Genomic DNA, 27,497 nt, shown 5'->3' on the forward strand with positions numbered 1-27,497 from the left:
TGGATTCACATCGCAATAGTTTCTTCACTCTGTCTCCACCTCTGATGTTGAGTGACACCATCTCTAGTCCCATAACCTTCAAGCCCCTAATACGGCCATGATGGATGTCCAAAAAATGTGTTGCCACTGATGAGATGTTCTTGCCCTTCTCTCGATCCTTCTGAGCCATAGAGATATTTGATAGGTGCTGTTGTATTCTTCTTCGTAGTTCCTGCGTCGTTTGGCCCACGTAGATCTTGGGACAGTCACATATTAGGGCATAGACCAACGAGCGACTTTTACAATTAAAGAAGAACTTCCTAGGTTTAATCTGGAAACCGGGGGTGGCGATAGTGCCATAATTGTTAATGACGATGGGGGTTTTTCTAAACTGACCAATGAACTTACCAATCTGCACAAATCTCTAACCAAAGTGTGGTGGAATTTGAGAAGTTTGGAGGAATATAAGATGTCTAGCCTTGTTCCTCGTGGACTTAGGATCCAGATTTTCCCTGCCTGGGAGGTTGATGATTGTTTTCGCCAGAATTGGGAGAGTGGTCTAATGAAGTGCTCTGTAATCCTCATAGACATGTTGATTGCACATGATCAGGCCCTCTTAAATAAAAGAGGACATAAAAACTAGGGAGACTCAATTAACCAGCTTTGATGCATCATTGGTTTCCCCCTTTAAACAGCAACTTAAAACCATTATTGAGAAATATGAAAAGGAGATTTCCAATGGCAAGAAACGTAAATTTCAAAGAGACAAATTTGATTTCTCTAATGGACATGCTTACAAGTGGGGACATCGAGGCAATAAAAGGGCGGTGTCCTTTGACCCTAAGAATTCAAAAGATATCAGCACAAGACTTGAGGCTTCATCCAGTGATTTTTTGTCATCAGACCCCAGCGACCTCGACGGGGCTGTAGGCGGGGTCGACGCAAGACTCGGAGGGGTAAAGAAAAGAAAAACCAGGGGATACAGAAATTCTCCCCCATCCTACAAGCGGGAGACGAGGTTCAATCGCAGGAACCACCAACCCTGACTGCGGCATTTCCAGTAGAACATCAAGACCTTAGGGATCTTATGGACTTGCTTAATGAGAACGACACCGAGGTTACTAGGAGAAGGTTCTCCGGAAGATTACCCTCACAGGCCACTCCATCACTCTCCCTTTTCCCGGCGGTTCAGATCTTCTTTAATAACATTTGCAGAGAAATACAGACCCTACGTGTGGACGGTAATAAAAATAGAAATTTAAGTCCACTTGAACAGAGGGCCCTTTCGGGTCTGCAAAGGAATAAAGAGTTTTTGATCCGCGAGGCGGATAAGGGGGGCAATATTGTTTTATGGCCTAACTCTCTTTATTTACAGGAGGTCGAATGACAATTAGGAGACCCAACATGTTATAGACGCCTACCTGGAGATCCCACTGACATTTTTAAGGGAAAACTGGATCACCTATTTGAACTGGCATTCCGTAATGGTACTTTGAACAAAAAGGAAGTGACGTTCTTGACAACAGACCATCCTGTGGTACCGACTTTTTATCTGCTCCCCAAGGTGCATAAGTCGCTGGAAAAACCCCCAGGTAGGCCAATTGTTTCTGGCATGGGTGGCCTCTTTGAAAAATCATGCACTTACTTGGATTTCTTTCTACAGCCTATGGCAATGTCATTGAAATCTTTTATCAGGGACTCGACACATTTGATCCAACTACTCCAGGATCTTTCCTTACCATCTGGCACGGACCTCAGTGGAATTTCTAGATTTGAAGTTAACTCTGGATGGTTCGTATATTGCTACCACTCTGTACCGTAAACCGACAGCTACGAACAGCCTGTTGCATTACTCTAGCTTCCATCCTAGGCATCTAAAAAATGGCATTCCAACTGGCCAATTTCTTCGATTGAGGAGAAATTGTAGTGCGACGGCTGACTTTAATATGGAGGCTCGGAAATTGACTGACCGTTTCAAAAATCGGGGATATCCAAAGACTACTATTTCCTCGGCGTACCAGAGAGCGAAAACCAGTGAACGGGCGGACCTATTTCAAAGACAGACACGTGAGTCCTCCAGGCCTTTGGGCATTGTTACCACTTTCAATAATCAGTGGGGGGACGTCTATAAAATCTTAGACCGTAGCTGGGGGATCCTGCTTAGTGAACCAAAGTTAAAGCCCCACATAGCAGAAACACCCAAACTCATAGCCAGGAGGGCTAGCAACTTGAAGGACCTGTTATGTCACAGTCATTTTGTTCGCCCCACCACTAGATTCAATAGGGGCACAAGGATATTTGGTACTTACCCATGTGGAAGCTGTAACATTTGCCAGCATACTGTAGCCCAGGATGGTCTGTCACTATCCATTTTTCCTTTCCAGATTAAACCTAGGAAGTTCTTCTTTAATTGTAAAAGTTGCTCGTTGGTCTATGCCCTAATATGTGACTGTCCCAAGATCTACGTGGGCCAAACGACGCAGGAACTACGAAGAAGAATACAACAGCACCTATCAAATATCTCTATGGCTCAGAAGGATCGAGAGAAGGGCAAGAACATCTCATCAGTGGCAACACATTTTTTGGACATCTATCATGGCCATATTAGGGGCTTGAAGGTTATGGGACTAGAGATGGTGTCACTCAACATCAGAGGTGGAGACAGAGTGAAGAAACTATTGCGATGTGAATCCAAATGGATTCATGATCTTCAAAGCCTCGCCCCACAAGGACTAAATGAAGAACTTCTATTCTCTGGTTACTATAAACAGTTGTAATATTCTGTTTTTCTTCATTAATGGTTTTTATGCCCTTTACTGATGCCCTTACGCAGTTGTTGTTACAATATTATGCAGACTTTCATGTATGTATTTTTCTGCTATACATACGTATATATATATATATTTTTTTTTTTTCATATATTTTTCTACAATTAATTTACATGTTCCAACTCATGTTTTGTAAGTCACTGTGCTAATTTGTAAATATTTTATAGTCTTCATTATCATGCTTTGATTGGCAGATATGTCCCTACCCCCCCACCCCTTTTTTTGCTCTATCCATTAATTCACCCTTTTTCATCCTCTTGCCATTATCTTTCGTATTTTCATTTTTTTTATTATCTTTTATTTTCCATTTCACCATACTTTTTAAGGGTCTCTCCTTCCATCTCTCGGCCGAGAGTCTTTTTTGCGGACGTATTAGGTGCTGGTACTTAGTGCGCATGCGCCGACCGGCGCGTGCGCACTTGCCAGCCCGGCCCGCTTTGAAACCTTGCTGTATTGCGCTAATGCCGGCGTCTTGTTATCTCCGGTCTCTTCCCCTCCAACCCCATGGACTATGCGCGTGCGCACTTGCTAAATAGTCTGCACTTAGGAAATTTTCTCACGCTTGAAACTCTGCTGTATTGCGCAGATGCCGGCGTCTTCCGTCATTTCCGGTTTCCCGGTCAGCTCTAGCGCTATGTTTTACGCGCGGTATACTAGGCACCAGCTGTCCCTTGCCTTGCATAATTACCAGGTATTTATAATGTGGGCACTTTCACTGTATCCATTGCCCCTGAAGAAGCCAGTTTCTCTGGCGACACGCGTTGGGCGTTTGTGCCCTGGTTCTCCACCCTCCCTGTTTGTCCTGCAGCATTTCTTGACTACTTACAAGGGTCGGAGCTTGGTTCTATACAGGTTATATATGGCTTTATCCTCCTAGTTAGATATGATCTTTCTTGTGCTCCTATACTAAATTGACATCCCTAGGAATATGGGGGGGCTATTTTTGCTGTCTATAATCTCTGCATAGGTACATTTGACTGGATATCTATTGTTTACATGTTATCTTAGTACTGTATGTTATACCATTTTTTGCTTGCAGGACTGGATCATATTATTGTGTGTGGGGGTGTTCTCTGAACCAGGGTTTTAGACCCTATTATGGGTCTCTGTATCCACCATGCATATGGTTGTTTTATGTGTTTTTAAAGTTTCTTTGCAGTGTTCAGTGTCTTTGGATTTCAATAAACTTTGTAATATTTGTACTATTTGTAGTGTGGTGATCCCCACTTTGTACATGCCTCCCTTGCTTTGTTTTTTCTACCATACCTGTATTGAGTCTGGGGGGTACGTCTTTTGTTCCCGGACACAACCGCCTCCCAGCCGTCCATCATCCCACCGGGCGCCGATGCCTGGGCTGGGCTCTCATTTTTCGGGGATGCGCCGTGTGCGCTGCCCTGGAACTCACATCAGCTGATGTACTGATATCACGCCCTCATGTAGCGGAGGACTGAGATCCCGTCCCGCAGTGTATTATGATTTATTCACACTGCGGGGCTGGGAATCTGGCGCTGTGCGCAGGTGCGATCTACTTAAATCACTTGATATGAGTTCCAGGGCAGCGCGCACTGTGCATGCCCGATAAATAATTGCAGAGCGCCGGTGATGGCACAAGACAGAAAGGTAGCGGTGCTCGGAGGGATGATGAATGGCTGTGAGGCGGCTGAGTCAGGGGGAGAAAACATACCCCCAGGACTCAATACAGGTATGGCGCGCAATTTATAAAAGTGAATATTTCAGCGTTATTAGGGAGCAAAACCCAAAGAGCCGCCTTCACAGAATGCAGCCTTAGTGCTGAAGAAGGTGGCTCTTTTACCTTAATCGGCCCTGGGGGGGGGGGGGTGACAGGTTCCCTTTAAGTTATTAAAGGCTTGGGATAATTGTCTGCAGTCACTCTACAGACTGCTAAATCATGATGGGGTGCACCTGCCGTCATGAGACCCCAAGACCATTGGTGTGATCAGGCGGTCATGCGACCACGTTTGCTATTTGCACGTGTTGACTAGACAAGTTTGACTTCTCTCAATAGAAGAAAATCATCACATGACCTCCTGCTCTCATCAGCGATGCTGAGGCCATTATTACTGTACATAGGGGGACTCCTAAATATTAAGTAGGCACTTACAAAGCATTGAAGCCTAACTACTGGGTGGCAGATAGTGCTTTACCGACTGTCAGTCTGTCCCGGGGCATCAGTTACAGCCGCCACTCTCTATACACAGAGCCGTGTTTGAAAAATGTTGAAGTAATAGTATAGTTTGTCAGTCTGGGCCAGGTGGAAAAGATGGGAAAAGTGAATGGCTCCACCGGAAAGAACTTTCTCTGTAAGTCATCATCTATAACTGTACTGTGAACTCTCTATGTCATACAGGACTGGTATCTACCACTATATGGTATTACCGTATGGCGGTAATATCAGTGCTGGTTATTGTATAGAGATTTATTTTCAATAACAGTGCGGTCATCTCCTGAGGTTCCCCTATGCCCACCGTAGTTGCAATCATGGTTACCTGGTTAAGGGCCACAGGTGTACACAGACAGAAAAGGGACCATGTGCAAGAACAATATATGGGCCCTTTGCAGCCCAAGAACTTCTAAAAATACAAAGTTGCACCTTATTTAGAGGTAGAAATGGGCCCATGTGCTGCTGCATAGTTTGCACTAATGATATGTCCGCCTGTTAGGGGCCCACTCACATGTTTCGCCCCCCCTGAGCTGAACCCTTAGCTACGCCTCTGGCTTCCTCAATTAATCTCCCTGAATCAATCTGGATTTGTGAAAGGTAGAGAGGGGAAAGATAACACGTACAAAGTACTGCATCTTATGCAATATGCAAAATTAACCCCCTTTACCCCCAAGGGTTGTTTGCACGGTAATGACCGGGCCAATTTTTACAATTCTGACCACTGTCCCTTTATGAGGTTATAACTCTGGAACGCTTCAACAGATACCGGTGATTCTGACATTGTTTTTTCAAGACATATTGTACTTCATTATAGTGGTAACATTTCTTTGATATTACCTGCGTTTATTTGTGAAAAAAACGGAAATTTGGCGAAAATTGTGAAAATTTCGCAATTTTCCAACTTTGAATTTTTATACAATTAAATCACAGAGATATGTCACACAAAATACTTAATAAGTAACATTTCCCACATGTCTACTTTATATCAGCACAATATTGGAAAACAAATTTTTTTTTGTTAAAGAGTTATAAGGGTTAAAAGTTGACCAGCAATTTCTCATTTTTACAACACCATTTTTTTTAGGGACCACATCTCATTTGAAGTCATTTTGAGGGGTCTATATGATGGAAAATACCCGTGTGACACCATTCTAAAAACTGCACCCCTCAAGGTGCTCAAAACCACATTCAAGAAGTTTATTAACCATTCAGGTTTTTCACAGGAATTTTTGGAATGTTTAAATAAAAATGAACATTTAACTTTTTTACACAAAAAATTTACTTCAGCTCCAATTTGTTCTATTTTGCAAAGGGTAACAGGAGAAAATGGACCCCAAAAGTTGTTGTACAATTTGTCCTGAGTACGCTGATATGTGCAGGTAAACCACTGTTTGGGCGCATGGCAGAGCTCGGAAGGGAAGGAGCGCCATTTGACTTTGCAATGCAAAATTGACTGGAATTGAGATGGGAAGCCATGTTGCGTTTGGAGAGCCCCTGATGTGCCTAAACATTGAAAACCCCCACAAGTGACACCATTTTGGAAAATAGACCCCCTAAGGAACTCATCTAGATGTGTTTTGAGAGCTGTGAACCCCCAAGTGTTTCATTACAGTTTATAACGCAGAGCCGTGAAAATAAAAAAAAAAAATTCCCCACAAAAAATATTTTTAGCCCCCAGTTTTGTATTTTCCCAAGAGTAACAGGAGAAATTGGACCCCAAAAGTTGTTGTCCAATTTGCCCTGAGTACGCTGATACCCCATATGTAGGGGGGAACCACCGTTTGGGCGCATGGCAGAGCTCGGAAGGGAAGGAGCGCCATTTGGAATGCAGACTTAGATGGATTGGTCTGCAGGCATCACGTTGCATTTGCAGAGCCCCTGATGTAACTAAACAGTAGAAACCCCCCATAAGTGACCCCACATTGGAAACTAGACCCCCCCAAGGAACTTATCTAGATGTGTTGTGAGAACTTTGAACTCCCAAGAGTTTCACTACAGTTTATAACGCAGAGCCATGAAAATAAAAAAAATATTTTTTTTTACACAAAAATTATTTTTTAGCCCCCAGTTTTGTATTTTCCCAAGAGTACCAGGAGAAATTGGACCCCAAAAGTTGTTGTCCAATGTGTCCTGAGTACGCTGATACCCCATTTGTTGGGGTAAACCCCTGTTTGTGCGCACGGGAGAGCTCTGAAGGGAAGGAGCACTGTTTTACTTTTTCAATGCAGAATTGGCTGGAATTGAGATCGGACGCCATGTCGCATTTGGAGAGCTTCTGATGTGCCTAAACAGTGGAAACCCCCCAATTATAACTGAAACCCTAATCCAAACACACCCCTAACCCTAATCTCAACTGTAACCCTAACCACACCCCTAACCCTGACACCCCACTAACCCTAATCCCAACCCTATTCCCAACTGTAAATGTAATCCAAACCCTAACCCTAACTTTAGCCCCAACCCTAACTTTAGCCCCAACCCTAACCCTAACTGTAGCCCTAACTCTAGCCCTAACCCTAGCCCTAACCCTAGCTCTAACCCTAGCCCTAACCCTATCCCTAATCCTAACCCTAGCCCTAACCCTAGCCCTAACCCTAACCCTAAAGGGAAAATGGAAATAAATTCCTTTTTTTAAATTTTTTAATTTTTTGTAACTAAGGGGGTGATGAAGGGGGGGTTTGATTTACTATTTATAGCGGGTTTTCTAGCGGATTTTTATGATTGGCAGCCGTCACACACTAAAAGACGCTTTTTATAGCAAAAAATGTTTTTTGCATTATCACATTTTGAGTGCTATAATTTTTCCATATTTTGGTCCACAGAGTCATGTGAGGTCTTGTTTTTTGCGGGACGAGTTGACGTTTTTATTGGTAACATTTTTGGGCATGTTACATTTCTTGATTGCTTTTTATTCTGATTTTTGTGAGGCAGACTGACAAAAAACAGCTATTCATGAATTTCTTTTGGGGGGGCGCCTATACAGTTCCGCGTTTGGTAAAATGGATAAAGCAGTTTTATTCTTCGGGTCAGTACAATTACAGCGATACCTCATTTATATCATTTTTTTATGTTTTGGCGCTTTTATACGACAAAAACTATTTTATAGAAAAAATAATTATATTTGCATCGCTTTATTCTGAGGACTATAACTTTTTTATTTTTTCGCTGATGATGCTGTATGGCAGCTCGTTTTTTGCAGGACAAGATGATGCTTTCAGCGGTACCATGGTTGTTTATTTCCGTCTTTTTGTTCGCATGTTATTCCACTTTTTGTTCGGCGGTATGATAATAAAGCGTTGTTTCTTGCCTCGTTTTTTTTTTTTTTACGGTGATCACTGAAGGGATTAACTAGTGGGACAGTTTTATAGGTCGGGTCGTTACGGATGCGGCGATACTAAATATGTGTACTTTTATTGTTTTTTTATTTTTATTTAGCTAAAGGAATGTATTTATTGGAACAATATTTTTTTATTATTATTATTTATTTAGGAATTGTTTTTTTTTTGTTTTTTTACACATGTAATTTTATTTATTTTTTTTACATTTTTACTTTGCCCCGGGGGGGACATCACAGTAAAGTGACAGATCGCCGATCTGACACTTTGCTGTGCACAGTGTCAGATCGGCGATCACACAGCACAGCAGGGAGGCTGTGAAGCCACCTCCCTGCAGGACCCGGATGCAGCCCCGTGGCCATTTTGGATCTGGGGACTGCAGGGAGGAGACGCTCGGTACAAAGTGAGCACATCGCCTTGTGCCGATCGTCTCAGGGAAGCATGCAGGGAGCCCCCTCCCTGCGCGATGCTTCCCTATACCGCCAGCACACTGCGATCATGTTTGATCGCAGTGTGCCGGGGGTTAATGTGCCAGGGGCAGTCTGTGACCACTCCTGGCACATAGTGCCGGATGTCAGCTGCAATAGTCAGCTGACATCCGGCCGCGATCGGCCGTGCTCCCCCCGTGAGCGCGGCCGATCGCGCTGGACGTACTATTCCGTCCTTGGGAATTAGGGCCCACCCCACATGGACGGAATAGTACGTCCGATGACAGAAAGGGGTTAAAGAAAGTACCGATTGCACTAATGAGCATAGATGCTGAGAAGGCTTTCGAAGGGGTTGACTGGACTTTCCTACAAGAGACGCTATTAAAATTTGGCTTCCCCCCTTCTTCAATATCAGCCATTATGGGAATGTACTCACTTCCCACAGCTAGGATTAGAATTAATGGGGCATTTACAGATTCATTTCAGATATTCAATGGTACAAGGCAAGGTTGCCCGCTGTCTCCGCTACTTTTTGTATTGTCTGTCGAACCACTCTTACAGGCCATTCAGCAATGTGCTGACATAGAAGGCCTTCATATTCATGACAACCATTTTAAGGTGGCGGCGTTCGCGGATGACCTATTACTAGTTATCGCTAAACCCCTAAGAAGTATCCCAGCCATTATGAACACATTGGCGAGATATGGCAATTTATCCAATTTTAAAATAAACGAATCCAAATCTGAGCTAATAAACCTAGGATTACCTAATAATGTAGATAATAGCCTTAAATCTACATTCCCCTTCCCTTGGAATCCGAAACCTTAACATATTTAGGCATACAGTTATGCGCCTCAGACAAAGATCTTTTTTCACTTAATTATACCCAACTATTAGGAGACATTGCCTCCCTTCTCCGCTCTTGGAAAGACACATACCGTACCTATCTTGGATAGGAAGGAAAAATATTTTAAAAAGTCTAATCCTCCCAAAACTTATCTACATTTTTAACATGCTCCCAATTCACCTGCCGTGCTCTTATCTAGCTAAAGTACACTCCCTCTTTTTTCATTACATCTGGCAAAAGGGTAAATCACGTATTAACTCCAAAACGCTTTCTCTCCCCAAGAATATGGGTGGGATGGGCGCTCCAGACACTACAAAATACTACCAGGCGGCACATAAATCAAGAACGATTCACTGGATCAGAAAATCCAAAGATAAACAATGGTTAAACATTGAAGAAGCAATGTCCCCTATACCTCTACACTCATTGTTGCTTGGTTATACCAATGATTTGATCCTACCTAAACTAAAAAATGTCCACACTTTAGCCACATTTACAATTTGGAGAAAAGTCTACCTTGCCTTGCCCCCCCCCCCCCCCCCCCATCTCACTACTAACTAAAGTCACTGATGTTTTGGATTCACTTCCCACCTGTGCTACAAAAATCCCACTTGAACAGCTAATAGAAGATGGGGCACTCCTCCCCCTACACGATTTGCTCAAAATCCCTGGACTAACTTTCTTGCAATATGGTAAACTTACCCATCTCTTCCGCCAATACTGCCAATCAACGGATTTCAATAGATCATTAACCCCTTATGAAACATTGTGCTCCAGTTTGAAAATACCCACTAAGAGTCTATCGACAATATATCATTCTTTGCTCAAAATAGACACATCTCCGAAACGAGCGTATTTGACTCGATGGGAAAAAGATTTAGGTCCTACCTTCTCAGATTCCCAGATCAACAATATATATATAGAAATACACATAGCCCGTCTACCTGTGTGCGCATCCAGGAAAATTCATTCAAAATTATTTCCAGATGGTATTTAGCCCCTAACCGAATCCAGAAATGGTATCACTCGGCAGACTCTAATTGCTGGAGGTGTAATGCCGACAGTGGCAACTTCATACACATATGGTGATCCTGTCCATCCCTAACTCCTTTTTGGAGAGAGATAACCTCCACCATCCAAACAGTACTGAAAAAAAATGTCGCTTTGAAACCAGAAAATGTCTTTTTAAACATTCCGCTATGGCCAAAGGACGAGAATGCATCCAAATTGTCACAATTCATCATGGCGGCAGGAAAATCCTTAATTTCTTCAAATTGGAACACTAAAACTATTCCCACAGCAAGACAAATTCTCCTCAAGGTAGATCAATTATACCGCATAGAGGAACTCGCTGCGAGAGTTAACCATTCCACTACTAAATTCCAAAACATCTGGAAACCTTGGACTCGATACAGGTCACAACCCACCTTTTACTCGGCAGTTTAACCATTAAACTAATACACTCACCCCAGGGTGTCACCACTTCCCTTCCCCTCTCCTCCCTCCCATTCTTCCCCCCCCCCCCCTATTCCTTACTCTAACTTACTTACACCTTCTCTCTTCCTTTTTTATTGGATTGTTAAATGTTTAGTATAACTCCTCTGATAAGAGAAGAAAAATGTTATCACCCTCTTATTATTGGTACCCAAACTTATGAAAATTTAATTTCAGAGCCTTTTACTCTAGCTCTTTGTATTTCATCTATATGCTGTGATGACCATGTTATGTGTTACTTCTGTTATAAAGCTGTTTGTTAAACTTAAAATTCTTAATAAAAAGAACATTGAAAGAAAGGAAAGAAATTATCAATTAACTTTTTTTTTAACATTTTTTTTTTTATTTAGACCGCAATTTTTTTATTTTCACAAAGAGAAAATGAACAGGAAAGATTGTTGGGTAATTTGTACTTAATACGACGATACGATGGGGTAAAACTACTGTTTTGGTGCTCGACAGGGCTCCGAAGGGGAGCACACCGTTTGATTTTTTTAGATTAAAAACTGTCTGAAATCGAGAATGGATGCCATGTCGTCATTGGAGAGCCCATGAGGAATCTAAACAGTGGAAACCCCCCACAAGTTACCACATATTGGAAACTAGACCACCCAAGGAATTTATCTAGATGTGTGGTGAGCACCTTGAACTCCCAGATGCTTGACAGAAATGTATAACGCTGAGCAGTGAAAATAAAAAAAATTACCCTTTTTTCCCCCAAAAATGTTCTTTTAGCCCCAATCTTTTTTTATTTTCACAAGGGTAGTAGGAGAAAATGGACCCCAAAATTTGTTTTGCAATTTATCTTGAGTATGCCGCTACCCTATATGTGCGAGAAAAGTGCTTGGGCGCACGGCAGGGCTCAGAAAGAAAGTAGTGATGTTTGGAATGCAGACTTTGATGGAATGGTCTGTCATATTTGGAGAGCCCTTGTTGTGCCTTAACAGTGGAACCTCCGCCCAAGTTACCCTATTGTCAGGACTCTGAACATTTTTTACCTTTTGTGCATTACTGCCCTTTTCCAAGATGGCGTCTTTGGTCTCATGTGCACTGTGTCTTCCTGCTATAAAACTCCACCCCAGCCTTCAGTCTGTGCTAGAGTATTCTGCCTTGCATCCTGACCTCTGATTACTCCCTGGCTATATACCTGCTCCTGTGAACCTGTGTGGTGATCCTGCTACTCTGCTCTGAGTTCCTGCTGCATACACCAGTTCCAGTAATCCTCCTTCATCTGCTGCTCATATTTACTTCCATCTGCATTTGGTGAACATGTAAGCTGTTTGCTGCTCTGCAAAAACCTGAGACTATTAACCAGGCCTCCCTGGTTGAGCTAAGATATTATTTGAACTGCCTTATAAGCTTATCTATCTGTGTTTGGACTAAGACAAGGATTTATTTGTGTCAAGTATCCTCAAGAATAATTGTGCTTCATAGACTTTCTGCGTGATTGCATTTTCCTCTGAAGTTTCCTATAGACTGCTGAGCTGCATTTGATATTTGCACCGTGTTGTGGACTTGAGTTTCTCTCTGCACCTGTTTGAATCACTGTGTGATAATATAGACTTTACCACTTATAAAACTGTGTCCTGCAGTTGTCTTGTTCCACGCAAAGAGTCTCCTGAGTTATCCCCTATAATTATTACAGGATACTCTAGCCTAAAAAAAAAAAGACTGCTGGAACAATGACTGCAGAAAGCAGACTAGAGCAGGTGTTTTCCATAATTAGATCACTGCAGAAAGATGTGGAAGGTCTGCAAAAGAAGTTTGGAAGCTTTGAACTCAATCAACAAGTGTTTGGACAAACTTTGCAGGACTTAAGCAACGGCATGGCAGCCCAGGAAAACAAACTTGCTGGCATAGAGTCCCAGTATGGACGGGCTTTTCAGGACATAAGCACGCAAATAGCTGCACAAGTGACTTTACCCTCTGGGCAACCGCCACCAGCTAGCTCACCTAAGTTGCCCCCATTCAGATTTAATGGTTATCGCGACAAATTGCGTGGCTTTGTGAATCAATGTATGCTATGTTTTGATGTGCATGCTGACCGTTTTCTTAGTGATAGATCCAAAGTATTTTGTGTAATAATGCTACTGACCTCACGAGCGCTCGCCTGGGCGAATCCGATGATTGAGTCTCGTAACCCACGGTTAAATAACTTGGATGATTTCTTGGCCACTATGGCATTAATGTTTGATGACCCTAATCGCCGTGCAACTGCTGAATCTGCTTTGTTGTCTTTACGCCAGGCTAAACGTTCTGTTATTGAGTATGCCACTGAATTCAGGAGATTAGCGGTAGATACCAATTGGGACAGTTATGCACAATTGCCTATTTTTAAAAGGGGTCTGTCTAGTATTATAAAAGATGAACTAGCTCGCTCTCAGTCACCCCAAGAGCTAGAGACATTTATACAGCATTGTGTGCGCATAGACATTCGCCTTACTGAGCGTAGGCAGGAGAAATTTGCTGCTTATAACCGTATTTCTAACTTTTCCCTTCCTTCCAAAGAGCCTGCAGGTAATACCTCTCGGGAGGTGGAGGAGGTGCCCATGCAAATTGATTCCGTTCAGAGGCGCGAGATCAATGAGCGCCGGGAGCATCGCCTCCATGAAAGTCTACTTTTCTACTGCGGCCAGTCTGACCACTTCTTGATCAATTGTCCTAAGTGTCCTAGACGGCCTAACAAGGTACTAGCAGCAGTAGGGGAGTATGACAACTGTGATGATGAATCTGACATCTCTGAATGTAGCCTGCCTTTAAACGTTGTATTTCATTCACTTTCTATGACTTCACCCCCCAAAGAGCTGAAGGAAAAGAACTCCCACTGTTCTCTCCCTATTAAGATCCTGTGTTCTGGACAGTGGATTTCCAGTGCAGCTATGATAGACTCTGGTGCAGGTGGCAATTTCATGGATATCGCATTTGCCAAGGAACATGGTATTAAAATTCAGCAAAGAGCCTCTCCAATTACCATGGAAACAGTGGATGGGTTACCTTTAATCTCTGGGCCTGTGGATCAGGAGACCGAACCCCTTGAAATTGTGTTGGAGCCTAATCATCAGGAGCAACTTTCTTTCTTGCTAATTTCTTCTCATTTTCCTGTGATTTTAGGCTTTCCTTGGTTGCGTTCTCAGAACCAAATTATCAACTGGGAGACCAGGGAGATTACCTTTCCAACAAGGAGCAACTCAGCGTTAACAGAAGCTGTCCTGGAGTCCACGGCTACGGAACCACATGTACAGGTATTTTCTTTACCTCCAGCATATAAAGAGTTCTCTGACATCTGTGACAAGAAGAATGCAGATCAGCTTCCTCCACACAGGCATTATGACTGTCCCATTGAGCTGCTTCCTGGGGCAGCTATTCCTTTTGGTAACGTATACCCTATGGCGGCACCTGAGCTTCAAGCCTTAAAGGAGTATATTGATGAAAATCTGGCCAAAGGCTTCATACATCCTTCTTCCTCACCAGCAGGGGCACCTATTTTTTTTTGTAAAAAAGAAGTATGGGACCCTGAGACCCTGTGTTGACTATCGGGAACTCATTAGGGTAACCGTATGAAACAGTTACCCTTTGCCTCTGATTCCCGAATTACTGGAAAGAGTCCACCATGCTAAGGTGTTCTCTAAACTGGATCTTTGTGGGGCTTATAATTTGGTGCGTATTCATCCAGGGGATGATTGGAAGACAGCATTCAGATGCCGGTGTGGACACTTTGAATCTCTTGTGATGCCCTTCGGGCTTTGTAACGCCCCTGCAACGTTTCAACACCTTGCTAATGACATTTTCAGAGATTTGTTGGACCAGTTTGTGGTGATCTATTTGGATGATATACTAATCTTTTCTGACTCTCTACAGGAACATGAAGAACATCTCAAAACTGTTTTAAGACGTCTGAAAGAGAACCATCTGTATATTAAGCCGGAGAAATGCGAGTTCCATCATTCTGAGATAGAGTTCTTAGGTTATATCATCTCTCCCCAGGGGCTGAACATGGAATCTGGAAAGATTCAGGCTATCCTTGACTGGCCGGTACCCAAGAACGTTAAGGAGTTCCAACGTTTTATTGGTTTTGCAAATTTCTACAGACGCTTCATTCGAAATTTTTCTGATATTGTCCGTCCCATTACTTCCTTGACAAAGAAGGAAAAGCCCTTTAAGTGGTCATCACAGGCTCAAGAAGCTTTTGATCGGCTTAAGATCTGTTTCACATCAGCACCGCTGTTGATACACCCAGATCCAACACATTCATTCATTGTGGAGGTGGACGCTTCTGATAATGCTTTGGGGGCTATTCTCTCCCAAAGAACTGGAGAGAAGGGTCTGCTACATCCTTGTGCTTTCTTTTTCCATAGACTAACTTCAGCAGAGAAGAATTACGACGTGGGAGACAAGGAATTGCTGGCTATTATTGCAGCTTTCAAAGAATAGAGGCATCATCTGCAAGGAGCTGCACAACAGATCATAGTGCTAACTGACCATCGCAATTTAGAGCTCCTTAAATCCGCTAGATGTCTTTCTCCTCGTCAGGCTTGTTGGAACTTATTTTTAAATCATTTTAACTTTGTTAACTCATACCGTCCAGGTTCTCGTAATGGGAAGGCTGATGCTTTATCCCGAATCCATGCTGCGGATTCCGTACCTGGAGCCCCATCCAAGTCCATTCTATCTGATGCCAATTTCATCGGAGTTATCCACGATCAGGACTTGTGGAAGGAGTGCAGGGAGGCCTATGACAGTGATGTATTTCTGGCCAACCCACCTGTGGATATTAATCTTGTCTTTAAGGGTGGCATGTGGCTCAGAGATCGACGTATCTACGTCCCTGAGGTCGTCCGTCTGCAGATCCTCAAGTTGGTACATGACTCCAAGTTGGCTGGTCACAGGGGGGTACAGAAGACACAAGGTTCCTTAGCCGATTCTTCTGGTGGCCAACTTGCCTGAAGGATACCAAGGACTATGTTCTCTCTTGCGAGGTATGTGCCCGTTACAAGACTCCTCATGTGGCACCTACGGGTCTTCTACAACCATTACCTGTTCCGTCCCGCCCTTGGGGGTCTATATCAATGGACTTTATTGTGGAGCTGCCTACATCGGGGGCATGAATACAATCATGGTGGTAGTTGATCACCTGACTAATGCTGCTCATTTTGTTCCATGCACCGGCCTCCCCTCACCTAAAGATACAGTGAACTTGGTTATACAGAATGTCTTTTGGTTTCATGGGGTTCCGGATGAGATCATCTCTGACCGTGGAGTACAGTTCACTTCAAGATTCTGGAAGGGGTTTTGCTCTGCACTCAATATTAATGTCTGTCTCTCTTCTGCTTACCATCCCCAGACAAATGGTCAGACTGAGCGTACCAACCAGACGCTGGAACAATATCTAATATGCTATGTCAGCCATCTCCAGGATGATTGGTTGGAGTTGCTGCCATTAGCCGAATTTTTATATAATAATTCTCAGAGCGCCTCCACTAAATTTACACCTTTCTTTGCCAATCTGGGTTATCATCTGTGTATTTTACCTAGGTCTCCAATTAATTCTCCGGTTCCGGCAGTGGAGGAAAGTCTGACTGCGATGAGACAAAATCTGGAGGTTCTGAAGAAATCTCTGACCACAGCTCAAGAACGTTATAAGAGATCGGCTGATAGATTCTGTAAACCTGCACCCATGTTCAAGGTAGGAGATTCCATATGGTTAGCAACTAAGAATCTGAAGTTAAACATTCCTTCACAAAAACTTGGACAAATACATTGGTCCTTTCAAGATCAACGGTATTGTGAGCTCTGTGGCCTGCCGGCTGAAGCTGCCTAGGACTATGAAGGTACACCCAGTTTTTCATGTATGTTTACTAAAGCCTGTATCTCCTAATACCTTCCTGGGATGTGTTGTGACACCTCCGCAGCCTGTGGTGATTGATGGGCAAGAACAATTTGTGGTGGAGGAACTTATTGATTCCAGGATTCGCAGGAATCGGCTCAAATATCTTATAAGATGGGAGGGATATCCCCCTGAGGAAGACTCTTGGGAACCTGTGGAAAACATCAATGCCCAACAGAAGATTTCTCGTTTTCATCAGAGATTCCCTGAGAAACCAGGTCCAGGATCGTCCTGAGGCCGCTTCTAAGGAGGGAGTAATGTCAGGACTCTGAACATTTTTTTACCTTTTGTGCATTACTGCCCTTTTCCAAGATGGCGTCTTTGGTCTCATGTGCACTGTGTCTTCCTGCTATAAAACTCCACCCCAGCCTTCAGTCTGTGCTAGAGTATTCTGCCTTGCATCCAGCTCCTGACTTCTGATTACTCCCTGGCTATATACCTGCTCCTGTGAACCTGTGTGGTGATCCTGCTACTCTGCTCTGAGTTCCTGCTGCATACACCAGTTCCAGTAATCCTCCTTCATCTGCTGCTCGTATTTACTTCCATCTGCATTTGCTGGACATGTAAGCTGGTTTGCTGCTCTGCAAAAACCTGAGACTATTAACCAGGCCTCCCTGGTTGAGCTAAGATATTATTTGAACTGCCTTATAAGCTTATCTATCTGTGTTTGGACTAAGACAAGGATTTATTCGTGTCAAGTATCCTCGAGAATAATTGTGCTTCATAGACTTTCTGCGTGATTGCATTTTCCTCTAAAGTTTCCTATAGACTGCTGAGCTGCATTTGATATTTGCACCAAGTGTTGTGGACTTGAGTTTCTCTCTGCACCTGTTTGAATCACCGTGTGATAATATAGACTTTACCACTTATAAAACTGTGTCCTGTAGTTGTCTTGTTCCACGCAAAGAGTCTCCTGAGTTATCCCCTATAATTATTACACCTATATTGGAATTGATCTACTGTTTCCTGGTATGTGAATTTTATAATGTAGTGGCGTACGTAAGTTGTGTACAGTGCATCAGATTGGCATATGTGAGTAATGTAGAGTAAATCATGTTATCATACATTTGTAATGTAGAGTGCATCAGGTTGGCATATGTGAGTAGTGTAGAGTGCATCAGGTTGGCATACGTCAGTTGTGTAGTGTGCATTAGATTGGCATACATGTGTTGGGTAGAGTGTATCACATTTGCGTACGTGAGTAATGTAGAGAGCATCAGGTTGTCATGCGTGAGTTGTGTAGAGTGCATCAGGTTGGCATATGTAAGTAGTCTTGTTCATCAGGTTGGCATACCTGAGTATTGTAGAGTGCATGAAGTTGGCATACATGAGTTGTGTAGAGTGCATAAGGTTGGCAAACGTCAGTTCTTTCACATGCATCGGTTTGGAATAAATTAGTTTTGTAGTGTGCATCAGGTTGGCAAACATGAGTTGTGTAGAGTGCAGCAGAGTGACATATGTGAGTAGTGTATAGCGCATCAGATTGACATATGAGTTGTGTAGAGTACATTAGGTTGACTTACTGTATGTGAGTTATGTAGTGTACATGAGAATGGCGTATGTGAGTTGTGTCGATTGCATCAGGTTGGCATACGTCAGTTCTGTTGAGTGCATCAAATTGTCATAAGTGAGTTGTGTAGAGTGCATCAGGTTGCCATATGAGAGTTCTGTAGAGTGCATCAGGTTGGAATACGTCAGTTCTAAAGAGTGCATGAGGTTGGCATCTATGAGTTGTGTAAAGTGCATCAGGTTGGCAAACATGAGTTATGCAAAGTGCATCAGATTGGTATGTGAGTACTGTTGGGTGACATACATGAGTAGTGTAGAGTGCGTAAGGTTAGCTTACGTGAGTTTTGCAGTGTGCATCAGGATGACATATATCAGTTCTGAATAGTGCATGAGGTTGGCATACATGAGTTGTGTAGTGTACATAAGGTTGGCATACTTGAGTTGTGTAGAGTGCATCAGGTTGGCAAAGGTGAGTTGTGCAAGTCAGAAATTAGTTTAGTAGTTCATGGATGTATGGTACAGTTTTAAGCATTCTTTTATGCACAGGCCAGGTTTGTCAGGGCAGGTGTCACATTGATAAGTGGTGTCCTTGAGTATACCACTTCTGTAACACTCTAGGCACCTCTTTGACAACCTTCCTTTCTTTGTTGTTTGAGCGACCTCACTGGGAAATGTTGGCCTTCAGTTCTGGAAGTACTGGGACCCGCTCTTTCCTGACTTCCAAAGACTAGGGCTTTGATCACTGCTTCCAGAAGCTGAAGGTCTGGCCTGCTCATCATGATGGCACATAAGCATTATATATTGCCATCAGTACAGTGTGCATGGTCAGCTTCTTGTACCACACCTTGACTTTTCTCATGGCACTGTATGGCTGGCGGAATTGAGAGAGAAACTCCCCCATGATCTTGTTGTATCCCAGAACACAGTCTGGCCTGGTGACCTATGTAGAGGTACCCCGTACAGTGGTAGGGGTACTGTCATCACCATGTATGGTGGTCAAGAAAAGGACATTCTTCTTGTCCTTGTTCTTGACCACCAGCATGCTGTTGCTACATTGGGCTCTACTTTCACCTTTTCTGATCAGTTGCCCAATTAGCGTCTTAGTGAGGCCTCTCTGGTTTTTGTGGACAGTCCAATTATAAACTTTAAATATGTGGGTGTACCCTAAGGTACTGGAGACAAGAAGAAAAATGATCCAGCTGAAGGCGGAGGCAGTTCAAACTTTGTGAGACTTTATTGGACAACTAAAACAATATAGCGTTCTTCAAAAAAATCTTTACATAGCGAACACCTGGCACACCAGTAAGGACGATCAACGCGTTTCAACTATGGAGTCTTACTCATGATCTGATCTGTTCCTCCATGCACAAAGGCTGAGGTAGCGATCCTGCTTCTGGGTTGTTGTCCTCCTACGTCCCCCTCCACGTCTCCTGGTGTACTGGCCTGTCTCCTGGTAGGGCCTCCAGCCTCTGGACACTACGCTGACAGACACAGCAAAGCTTCTTGCCACAGCTCGCATTGATGTGCCATCCTGGATGAGCTGCACTACCTGAGCCACTTGTGTGGGTTGTAGAGTCTGTCTCGTGCTACCACGAGTGTGAAAGCACAACCAGCATTCAAAAGTGACCAAAACATCAGCCAGAAAGCATTGGTACTGAGATGTGGTTTGTTGTCCCCAGCTGTAGAACCACTCCTTTATTGAGTGTGTCTTAATAATTGGCAATAATTTTTATTTTGTTGTCTATTCCATTTGCACAACAGCATGTGAAATTGATTGTCAAACAGTGTTGCTTCCTAAGTGGACAGTTTGATTTCACAGAAGTTTGATTTACTTGGAGTTATATTGTTGTTTAAGTGTTCCCTTTATTTTTTGGAGCAGTGTATATTACCTCACAGACACACTGACCCCTCGACTTGTTTTGGTAATTTTGATATTTGTCTTTGGATCAAAAACAGACATATCTATGTGATTTTGTTATGCTAACACATGATACACAAAAAAATGTGAACAGCTCCATAGATTATAATGAGTGCAGGTTCTATCCTTGAAAACCATGGATAAAACACGACTGCGAAAAACAATAAATAATGCCTAAATGAGGCATAAGAATTAAATATCATTGATAGATGTGCCTCAATGTCTGTGATGGAAAAGCAATTTTTTTCAATGTTGCTCACAATTTTAATATGCCGTGGTAAATTTTATATTTTCTTTCTTATACTATTATATTCTAGACAGAAATGTATTATCTTAACATCTGACAAATTGATCAAACATTGTCCGATACTTTGATGTAAATAACAGCAATGCAGCCTGAAGTTTGGTAGAAAATGTAAATCAAAATGAATGAATGAAATGAATCAGGACTTAAGGATTGTGTGCTAAATAATGTATTGTCTATAGCTCTATATGTACAATATTGAAACATTGTTTTATGTGTCACAGGATGGTACATACCTAGTGAGAAATTGCTCTCAATCAACTTTGTCCCAACCGTATGTCCTCATGGTGTTGTATAAAAATAAAGTCTATAATGTACGGATTCGCTATGACAAGAATAATGAAGTATACTTATTAGGATCTGGCGGGCATGAGGTATAGTACACTATATTCATTTTATACGAAGCAAAATTGCCAAATTGAAGAAAATAATAACTTTTCATTATATGAACAAATTACTACTGGTACAATATTTAAATATATATATATATATATATATATATATATATATATATATATATATATATATATATATATATATATAAAATTTTAAGTCAATAAGGCTAAAGTATTTCAGGAGAGATCTGTTTATTGGTTAACTAGAAAAAAATATATTTTTCTTAACTTTTTGGAGCACAGAGGGTCTTTCATCAGGCAAATTTACAAGTGAATGTCTGACTTAGGAGCAAAGCATTTAAAAGGTGTTACAACAAGATATATTTACAGTACATGGGGAAAATATCTCATAAAAGAGAACTTAATACCTAATACATACTGTCCAATCCGTGGGCAGCATGTTTCAGGTACGGGCTGCACAATGTCAGCCATGTATGTTTGTCTCTGAAACGCCGCAGTGTTTGTGAAAAAAAACATACTTTTAATAGCGTCAGGGGACCCAATATTGCGGAAGACTAGTGGCATGATCCCCGGAGGCTTCCCCCACCCTTTGACAGCGATTGACAGATCTCTGCCTATATGTGCATGTAGGCAGAGACCTGACAATCCGAGTTAGCGGACGGGGAAAGGCCTCCGAGGATTGAGCCACGTGGCAGACTAGTCTCCAACGCTATTTGGTCCCTATAAAAAGTTTGTTTTTCTCTGAAATATTACAGCATTTCAGAGTAAAACATTTGCGGCTAAGGTCATACAGCCAGTGCCTGAAACATGCTGCCTAGTTGAGCAGTATGCATTAGGTGGCAGGTTTGTCAGAAGGACAAACACATTAGACTGTCTGACAATCCTGCCAGCATTGACTTTAGTGTAATATATATGGAGGCCTTTAGGAATTCATTGACCTACAACTATTAGGCAACAGAGTATTTTGACAATATCATCATTTTTATGCATATATTCCAGCTACAAGCTGTATAAACCTGAATGCTTGTTGGATGAAGTAGATCAGGGGATGTGTATCTGTGTAATGAAGGAGGGTGTGGCCTAAGTATGTCAACACCTTTTATCAAGATGTGCATAATTATTAGACAACATATATTTCTCAGGCAAAATGGGCCAAAAAAAAGAGATTTAACTGACTGAAAAGTCAAAAAACAATACAGAGGGATGCAGAATTCTTGAAATTGCTAATATTATGTGGTGCGATCACAGAACCATGGATAGTTGCAAAAAATATTTTGAGAAAACATGGGGCACATTAACTGCCAAAGATTTGAGAAGACTAAGGGCATGTGCACACGTTCAGGATTTTTCGCGTTTTTTTCGTGTTTTTTCGCTATAAAAACGTGATAAAAACGCAAAAAAAACGCTTACATATGCCTCCTATTATTTACAGGGTATTCCGCATTTTTTGTGCAAATGTTGCGATTTTTTCCACGAAAAAATCGCATCGCGGAAAAAAAAGCAACATGTTCATTAAAAATGCGGAATTGCGGGGATTCCGCACACCTAGGAGTGCATTGATCTGCTTACTTCCCGCACGGGGCTGTGCACACCATGCGGGAAGTAAGCAGATTATGTGCGGTTGGTACCCAGGGTGGAGGAGAGGAGACTCTCCTCCACGGACTGGGCACCATATAATTGGTAAAAAAAAAAGAATTAAAATAAAAAATAGTCCTATACTCACCCTCTGATGGCCCCCGAAGTGTTCCCACCTCTCCGGTGCATTCTCTCTCTTCGGTTCCTATAGATGGTGTGGTTCAGGACCTGTGATGACGTCACTGTCTTGTGATTGGTCGCGTGACCGCTCATGTGACTCACGCGACCAATCACAAGCCGCGACATCATCACAGGTCCTGAACCACACCGGCATCTATAGGAACGGACGCCGCTGAGGAGATCGTCTGGGTGAGTATAACCATTTTTTTTTTTTTTTATTATTTTTAAACATTCTATCTTTTACTATAGATGCTGCATAAGCAGCATCTATAGTAACAAGTTGGTCACACTTGTCAAACAGTATGTTTGACAAGTGTGACCAACTTGTCAGTCAGTTTTCCAAGCGATGCTACAGATCGCTTGGAAAACTTTAGCATTCTGCAAGCTAATTACGCTTGCAGAATGCTAAGAAACCGCGAAAAAAACGGGAAAAAAACGCAAAAAAAAAATGCGGATTTCTTGCAGAAAATTTCCGGTTTTCTTCAGGAAATTTCTGCAAGAAATCCGGACGTGTGCACATACCCTAAAATGCAGAGCAACTACAAACCTGTTATCCAGTGTTATCATATTCAAGATTTGCAACCTCTTTGCAGAGCCCAGAAGTATAAGGTTTTCAGTGATAAGACACATGGCCAAGACAAGGGCAGCTGAGACCTGACCATCACTGAACAAGACACAGAAGTTGAAACATCAAGACTGGATCAATAATATCTTAAGACAGATTTTTTCAAAGGTTTTATGTACTGATAAGTAGGGTTGAGCGACTTTCATTTTTTTAAGATCGAGTTGGGTTTTGTGAAACCCGACTTTGTCCAGAGTCGAGTCGAGTGCAGTCGGCCGATTATCGCTAAAAGTCGGGGATCGACCAAAACACGAAACCCAATGCAAGTCAATGGGGAAGCATAGTCGGCAGTGAGTGGAGGCCAGGAAAACACCTACAGTGCCCATTTTAATGCCAAAAACATCCATTCTTCTTTCTGAAGCTTGTCAATCTTAATTAACTTTATAATAATAGTTGGGCATAGGAAATTGGGGGTCATTTGGCAAAAGTTGTGGGGGGAGTAGGGCTGGCTCAAGTTTTTCGTTGGCCCAGGAAATGCGGAATACGTCACGGCGGTGTTGCAGGGAGAGGTAAGTATTTCAACGTTGCAAGTGCTGTGATCCTGAGCAAGCAGGGGGGGCCCACTCATTCGCATTGGCACTGGCACAGGGCCCCTCAAAGTACGGCGGTGTGTTTGCATGGCGGGGGCGCCTCCCACCAGCAGCGACACTTTTGCGTACTCTGAGGGGCTTTGTGCCAGTGACGTCGCCAACGAGTATGCCCCCCCACCTGATGAAGGAACCTGCACTTTCATCTGCACCTTCCTCTTTGTCCCTGTGTAAGGTGGTATAACATGCGGGAAGGGGAACCTTACTTTCAGCAGGGTCAGATTCTGGCTGTGTAGAGTACAAGGGGAATGTAGTGGTCTAGGTCAATGTACCAGCAGACTCATCTAGCAGTGGCTGGGCAATGGGCAGGATGAGGAGGAAACAGATAAAGGGCCAAAGAATAAAGTAGGCTAAATGCAGTTCAAAATTGGTAACAGGACTAAACAGGCGGCATTGCTTTGTTCAGTGGAGTAGCAAACCCAAGAGCAGCAGACACTGTTTCAAGGGCCTAACCACACTAGTAGGCCAAATGCCGTTTAATATCTGATAGTATAGGCCGAAAGCCAGAATGTGGAAGCTCAGCTTTGTTCAGTTGAGGACAACACCAGGGAGGGGCAGACACCGTTAGTAGGCCGTAACAGCCAATTTTTTAAAAAACAGCAGTTAATAAGAGCCAGAAGGTAGAAGCTCCGCTTTATTCAGTTGAGGACAACACCAGGCAGGGGCAGACACCTTTAGTAGGCCGGAACAGCCAATTTCATTTTTAAAAATCTTAATTTGGAACAGAAGGTTGAAGCACAGCTTTATTCAGTTGCAGCTTCTTGGCAATAATATAAAGAAGACGCGACAGGACAACACTCGGTGGATGCCATATCTGTGTTTTCAATGGAAAAAAACCTTTCAGTTAACTACTTGCAGGAGAAAGTTTTTGTAGCTGGTGGCCAATTTTTGTACTGTACCATTTTTTGGTTGTATGTTTGGAACAGAAGGTTGAAGCACAGCTTTATTCAGTTGAGGACAACACCAGGCAGGGGCAGACACCTTTAGTAGGCCGGAACAGCCAATTTTTTAAAAAAACAGCAGTTAATAAGAGGCAGAAGGTAGAAGCTCAGCTTTATTCAGTTGAGGACAACACCAGGCAGGGGCAGACACCTTTAGTAGGCCGGAACAGCCAATTTCATTTTTAAAAATCGTAATTTGGAACAGAAGGTTGAAGCACAGCTTTATTCAGTTGAGGACAACACCAGGCAGGGGCAGACACCTTTAGTAGGCCGGAACAGCCAATTTCATTTTTAAAAATCGTAATTTGGAGCAGAAGGTTGAAGCTCAGCTTTATTCAGTTGAGGACAACACCAGGCAGGGGCAGACACCTTTAGTAGGCCGGAACAGCCATTTTTTTTAAAAAACAGCAGTTAATCAGAGCCAGAAGGTGGAAGCTCAGCTTTATTCAGTTGAGGACAACACCAGGCAGGGGCAGACACCGTTAGTAGGCCGGAACCAAAGTTGAAGGCCAAATGCAGTTTAATATCTGATACTATAGGCCGAAAGCCATAAGGTTGAAGCACAGCTTTATTCAGTTGCAGCTTCTTGGCAATAATATAAAGAAGACGCGACAGGACAACACTCGGTGGATGCCATATCTGTGTTTTCAATGGAAAAAAACCTTTCAGTTAACTACTTGCAGGAGAAAGTTTTTGTAGCTGGTGGCCAATTTTTGTACTGTACCATTTTTTGGTTGTATGTTTGGAACAGAAGGTTGAAGCACAGCTTTATTCAGTTGCAGCTTCTTGGCAATAATATAAAGAAGACGCGACAGGACAACACTCGGTTAATGCCATATCTGTGTTTTCAATGGAAAAAAACCTTTCAGTTAACTACTTGCAGGAGAAAGTTTTTGTAGCTGGTGGCCAATTTTTGTACTGTATCATTTTTTGGTTGTATGTTTGAAACAGAAGGTTGAAGCTCAGCTTTATTCAGTTGAGGACAACACCAGGCAGGGGCAGACACCTTTAGTAGGCCGGAACAGCCAATTTAAAAAAAAAAACAGCAGTTAATAAGAGGCAGAAGGTAGAAGCTCAGCTTTATTCAGTTGAGGACAACACCAGGCAGGGGCAGACACCTTTAGTAGGCCGGAACAGCCAATTTTTTTAAAAAAACAGCAGTTAATAAGAGGCAGAAGGTAGAAGCTCAGCTTTATTCAGTTGAGGACAACACCAGGCAGGGGCAGACACCTTTAGTAGGCCGGAACAGCCAATTTCATTTTTAAAAATCGTAATTTGGAACAGAAGGTTGAAGCACAGCTTTATTCAGTTGAGGACAACACCAGGCAGGGGCAGACACCTTTAGTAGGCCGGAACAGCCAATTTCATTTTTAAAAATCGTAATTTGGAACAGAAGGTTGAAGCACAGCTTTATTCAGTTGCAGCTTCTTGGCAATAATATAAAGAATACGCGACAGGACAACACTCGGATGCCATATCTGTGTTTTCAATGGAAAAAAACCTTTCAGTTAACTACTTGCAGGAGAAAGTTTTTGTAGCTGGTGGCCAATTTTTGTACTGTACCATTTTTTGGTTGTATGTTTGGAACAGAAGGTTGAAGCACAGCTTTATTCAGTTGAGGACAACACCAGGCAGGGGCAGACACCTTTAGTAGGCCGGAACCACCATTTTTTTTAAAAAACAGCAGTTAATCAGAACCAGAAGGTAGAAGCTCAGCTTTATTCAGTTGAGGACAACATGAATTAGGGACTGCAGACAGACTTAGCAGGCTGTCCCCTGTGTGGACCATGCATCCAATACATTAACCCATTGAGCCACAAAGGACACGTAACCTTCCGTGGCCATGCCTACAGGTCCATGTGTCTGTTGTCAGGTGTACCTTTGGACTCACAGATTGACAGAATGCAAGGACAATGCGGTCTTTAACATGCTGGTGGAGGGGTGGGATGGCTTTTCTCGCAAAAGAATTGTCAACTGGGTAGCTCATAGCGTGGTACATCGTAGTCCATCCTGGCTTCATTAATATTAAATAAAATAAAAAAATAGGCTCTATGCACTGTAAAATAGGTTCCAGGGGTACACGGGCAGCAGTGGTCTGGTCAGTGGAGGCCTAGTGGAAGGAGGGACCGCAGACAGGCTTCCAAGGCCTAACATAATAAAATGGGCTGGCTGTAGGCACTTTATAATTGGTTCCAGGGGTACACGGGCAGCAGTGGTCTGGTCAGTGGAGGCCTAGTGGAAGGAGGGACCGCAGACAGGCTTCGAAGGCCTAACATAATAAAATGAGCTGGCTGTAGGCACTTTATAATTGGTTCCAGGGGTACACGGGCAGCAGTGGTCTGGTCAGTGGAGGCCTAGTGGAAGGAGGGACCGCAGACAGTATTCGAAGGCCTAACATAAAAAAATGAGCTGGCTGTAGGCACTTTTTAATTGGTTCCAGGGGTACACGGGCAGCAGTGGTCTGGTCAGTGGAGGCCTAGTGGAAGGAGGGACCGCAGACAGGCTTCGAAGGCCTAACACAATATAAT

General features: G+C 42.9%; 1 protein-coding gene across 1 annotated transcript in view; it reads left to right on the top strand.

Annotated features, from left to right (window-relative positions):
* The window catches only part of LCP2 (lymphocyte cytosolic protein 2), a 1,300,494-nt gene that overhangs the window by 1,135,419 nt on the left and 137,578 nt on the right, over window positions 1-27,497 (top strand). Inside the window, exon 20 of the mRNA XM_077265986.1 lies at window positions 20,933-21,082. Coding sequence (XP_077122101.1) covers window positions 20,933-21,082 — 150 coding nt within the window. The remainder of the gene's footprint in view (window positions 1-20,932; window positions 21,083-27,497) is intronic.

The sequence above is a fragment of the Ranitomeya variabilis genome, chromosome 5, assembly GCF_051348905.1.
Source record: "Ranitomeya variabilis isolate aRanVar5 chromosome 5, aRanVar5.hap1, whole genome shotgun sequence".
In the NCBI taxonomy this organism is placed as follows: domain Eukaryota; kingdom Metazoa; phylum Chordata; class Amphibia; order Anura; family Dendrobatidae; genus Ranitomeya; species Ranitomeya variabilis.